Source organism: Mytilus trossulus, chromosome 3, assembly GCF_036588685.1.
Source record: "Mytilus trossulus isolate FHL-02 chromosome 3, PNRI_Mtr1.1.1.hap1, whole genome shotgun sequence".
Taxonomy (NCBI): Eukaryota; Metazoa; Mollusca; class Bivalvia; order Mytilida; family Mytilidae; genus Mytilus; species Mytilus trossulus.
This window is the reverse complement of record NC_086375.1, coordinates 27,126,244-27,130,962: the sequence shown is the minus strand read 5'-3', so window position 1 is coordinate 27,130,962 and position 4,719 is coordinate 27,126,244. Positions and strand designations below refer to the sequence as shown.

Sequence of the window (4,719 nt, the reverse complement as noted above, 5' to 3'; positions counted from 1 at the left end):
TAAAGTTAGAAAATGGAAACTAATTTTGAGGGCGTATGCGACGGACTGACAAAGGTAATACAAAATGCAGCATTTGCTTAGCGAGATACTTATTACCACTCTTACGATTATCTTAAGTATTTACAAAATGGCTGCGGCATTACAAATCCTTTTCCTGAGACGCCACTTTCGAATGGAAAGAGTTTTTCGCGTCCGGACAAATCCGTTGGATCTTTATAATGATGGAGAAATGAAAAAGCGGTACCGGTTTCCAAGGGCCACAATATTGGAGCGGATAGTATAAAAAAGAAGATGTGGTATTATTGCCAATGAGACAACTATCAACAAAATACCAAAATGACACAAACATTAACAACTATAGGTCACCGTACGACTTTCAACAATGAGCAAAACCCATACCGCATAGAACTTGTTTCTCCAATGATACAGACCCCTACCAGGCGTTCTATGTTTATATCTACAAGCACACAGGTTAAAAGTATTAAATGAAATAACATTATTCTATAATATAATATAACCGTCTGCCCTCATCTTAACAAAAACAAAATAAAACATGACCTGGACCTCTCCATCAACCGGATATGACACTTGAATTCACTCGTCCCAAGTTCACTTTGTTCAATCTTTCGTCCTGGTTAGGACAAAATTACAATAAAGAGTTGCAAATGGAATTTAATTATTTGTGGTGTAGTTCCTGCGATTTAAAAGTGTATTAAATTGAAAAAAGAGACGTGAATTACTTATATTTATAATCAAACAAATAAAAGATAGTCAGTTGCTGTATTGAAATGTTGCTTTGGATTGTTTACACTGTACCTGTCAAGACAATAGCCAATACAAGTATTTTATGAATAAGGTTTCCTTATTTTTTTTTATCAATATATGTTTTCAAAGACAGTAAATTGTCATGGAAACCAGAAAAGGTTGAGCAACATTGTAAGTTAAAAACTCATTAAATACCTAGTATATTCTTCTCTAAAAAATCATTCTCCAGAGGAACAGCAGCCTCTTCAATGTCCCAAACTGCTTCGTCCTCAGGAGAATTGGCCATGTGTACTTCTCCTGTACATGTTTTACTTGAAGTTAGTCCTATAACAGAAATAATTTTACTAAATGAAAATTAGAAGCATTAAAATAAGTGTTAAAGGTGCTTTGAAATTTAAGCAAAAACAACACTTCATAACTTTTTTTATCACTTTTAAACATAAACACCAGTAAAAAAACCCAGTAATACCAACTTAATAATTCATAAATGATACCAAAGTTAACATATTTCAAATTCTTAGGAGTACATGGTTTGCACTCAGTTTGGGTAGTGCAAATTGGCAGATAAATTGTAATACAGATTTTTTCTGCAACTATCAAAAATTAGTTCAGATAACCCAAAGATTTGTATAAAGAAGATGAATATTGCTGGACTTACCACACGTTTCAAGTGTGTCTACTCAACCCTGTATACCTTCTACCTGAGTTCTAGTTAGAGACTCTAAAACCTGTACCATGCATCAATGGATAAAAAATAATTTACATAACAGGCACATGTATAAAAGTTTTGGTCTTTTATAGTTAAAAAGTATGTACTAGTTGATACATTAAAACTGATGTTTATATATTTCTATTTCTATAGAGCGAATGATTGAGTTTATACATATTTGTAATTTCATTCAATTGAAACATGCAAACATGAAAATATTTGAATTAATGCACATTTTATTTACATTCATCTATTATTGATATGGTCAATGTACTTGAAATATGATGGTATGCACAAGTTATCAAAGGTACAAGGATTATAATTTAGTACGCTAGACGCGTGTTTCGTCTACATAAGACTCATCAGTGACGCTCATATCAAAATATTTATAAAGCCAAACAAGTACAAAGTTGAAGAGCATTGAGGATTAAAAATTCCAAAAAGTTGTGCCAAATACGGCTAAGGTAAAGTTTGGTAAACAGGAAATTTATAAAAATGACCACATAATTGATATTCATGTCAACACCAAAGTCTGTACAAAATGTACAAAATGTAAATGAATATTGCTGACAAATATAGAGAGTGAGAGTCAAGAATTAATAAATGGCATGTAATGCCTGAAAGTTTATATTTTGTTATTGCTATTACTTGTGTTTGATTCTTTTATTTTTTTTGCAGTCGGCTATAGTTCGTAATATACAGGTACTGGTGAACTTTTCCACAGCCACTTCATATCTATCATAGCTATTCAAAGGAAAAATTCCTTATCACACAAGGAAATATTATCTTATTATGTTTATACAAAAAGATATCTTCTTGTGTCAACAACTACCTGTTAAAAATAAGCCAGACCTTCATTTTTTAGTTATATTGACTTTAATTTATAGATTAAAAGTGTCTAGTATACTTACGTTGGTTTTCCAGGGCTTGCAAGAACAAATTTGAGGTGGATCCCCTTCAGTTACTCTAGTAGTTTCCTATTTTTTTGTGACACTTTTTACATCCTGCCATTTTTTTTGGCAGTCTGCTACACTTCTAATAACACTGCTGGCATTTACTGCATTAACACTGTACATTATACAAATAATAAACGTAATCAAACTTTTATACTTAATAATACATGTAAGTCATGTAAACAAAACTTTATTAAATAATAGGCATGTACAGGAAGCATGTAGATCTTACCTAACTTTGTATTTTTAAATTTACCTCTCCAAATTACCCCAACACAATTTCTAATTGAATCGACCATAACTAATTTTGCCAAATTTAACGCCTTGTATATTCTGTTTTAAAATGCATTACTTTCTAATCATACATTGGGATGTATAAATACTGGGTCATGCCAACTTGTATTTGTAGAAAAAAATATGTATCCTTCTGATTAATCACTCTCTCACTGTGACAAGATCACAGTCACCATTCAAACATGACTATGTATAAAAAGGCCAAATTTTAGAATCCGTCAGCACTGCAAAATATCTCGGTATCACCATTTATCACAACATGTCTTGGGATAAACATATCAACAACATTGCTGCAAAAGCAAATAAGATCTTAGGCTTTCTTAAAAGAAACTTTAAAATAAACCAGGAAAAAACAAAAAGTTTTGCATACTAATCCATGGTACGTTTGAATTTAGAATACTGCTCTTCAGTTTGGTCACCTCACACCCAAAACGAAAAAAAACAACATTGAAAAAATACAAAGAAGGGCAGCAAACTACGTCACCAACACATACCACAACACCAGTAGTGTCACTTCCTTGATTGACCATCTTCAATGGAAGTCACTTGAAACTCGCAGAAACGTCAATCGAGTAAGTATGCTGTACAATATCTCACACCATCTCATTGCAATAGACCCAAACTTTTACCTTTTACCACAGCCAGTCAAAAACACCCGATTCACTAATTCATTACAATACCAAACATTTAGCACAAGAACAGATTACTTCCAAGTACAACTTTTTTCCATTCACAGTTGTACTGTGGAACTCACTTCCACAAAACGTCATCAGTGTTAACTCCCTGGATCAGTTTAAAATACAGTAGTCAGTATATCTAGATATCCAACCTGTTTGTTAATATGTAAATGCGTTAATTTTTGTTTTGTTTTTGCACAAAATTATTTTTTGAATTATTGCACTCATTAAGTTATTTTATTTTAATAAGTGCCTGTTGCGATGCGCCGACGTAAAGTCATCAATGTGCTGATGGATCGTCGTTAGAGGTAGATGTATCTGTATCTGAACGCTGAAGATATCAATTCTTGATGTTACTCAACGGTGATGTTCTATCAGTAATTATGTAACGGATAAATGTGGGCAATAAGAAGCAAATAGAGTGAAAATATTTAAATTATAATTGTAAATACACATTAACAGTATTTCCTTCCCAATGCCCATATTTCTATTATTTTTTTAAAGACCGATAGTGCCTGTTGTCTGTTATAGGGAAAACGGTAGTATTACATTTTCCCAGCATTAGGTTGGCCTTTGGTGTACCCAAGACAGGTGAAGGAAGTCAACTTATTAGCGCTGTGATTGGATGTAAGGGTACAATATATTTTTTATTTATCTATGAATAACTGCAGTTTGTATATTTACAATATAAATTTTAAAACCTATTGAAATATTTTCTAGAGAATTATTTGAAAAGGCTTCCAAATTTTCATAAATTTGGGCAAAATGACGGTGGGCATGGATAACATAAACCAGCTCCGTTGGAAATTGGTCATGATACTATTTGGCTTCAATTTTTAGAATACAGTAATAAAGTACAAACACCACACATAACTGTCTTATCCAAGTTTTTATTATAAAAACTGGTAAATTTAGAAAATGTTAGTATTGTCGCCTATGGCAGAATAAATACTACCGTTTTCCCTATATGATTCATCTTTTTGAGTGAGGGTCATAATTGAAGACAATATTTTATTTGGGATGCGATGACGGTATCGGCAAACACTTTACGGATATTTTGTGTTTGGAACTTTGATATTATATTTATTTAAATACTTTGTGTTCACATTTTCATAAAGAAATATCTAAATACAACAAATCTAGTATTGCAGTTTAAACTGTTTTACCTTTCCGCAACCTGTGGCCATATCCTAGTTTTGTCGTGGCTAGTCAGGCTAGGCCCGAAATGTCCTCTAATTTCATTTATATTGGCGTTTACTGTGACAAAGAGTGCAAACAGCTCAATCTCTGACCAGTTAGGCTTCCTTTTTGCTACTTCCAT

The 4,719-nt window shown here is 32.5% G+C and overlaps 1 protein-coding gene across 1 annotated transcript; it reads right to left on the bottom strand.

The window, feature by feature from the left end:
- Window positions 1-1,445: 1,445 nt before the first annotated feature.
- On the bottom strand, window positions 1,446-4,719 carry LOC134710592 (uncharacterized). Its single transcript, XM_063570965.1, has 3 exons — window positions 4,565-4,719; window positions 2,458-2,542; window positions 1,446-1,493 (listed from the first exon to the last, which is right to left on the bottom strand). The coding sequence occupies exons 1-3, from the start codon at window positions 4,717-4,719 to the stop codon at window positions 1,446-1,448; spliced, it is 288 nt and encodes a 95-aa protein (XP_063427035.1).

Bases quoted from the DNA above. Each gene is read 5' to 3' on its own strand.
- LOC134710592 (XM_063570965.1), bottom strand. From the start codon at position 4,719: ATGGAAGTAGCAAAAAGGAAGCCTAACTGGTCAGAGATTGAGCTGTTT. The intron at 2,543-4,564 runs GTAAAACAGTTT...TATAATGTACAG, and splicing joins TGGCCACAGGTTGCGGAAAG to TGTTAATGCAGTAAATGCCA. The intron at 1,494-2,457 runs AAATAGGAAACT...TGCATGGTACAG, and splicing joins ATGTAAAAAGTGTCACAAAA to GTTTTAGAGTCTCTAACTAG.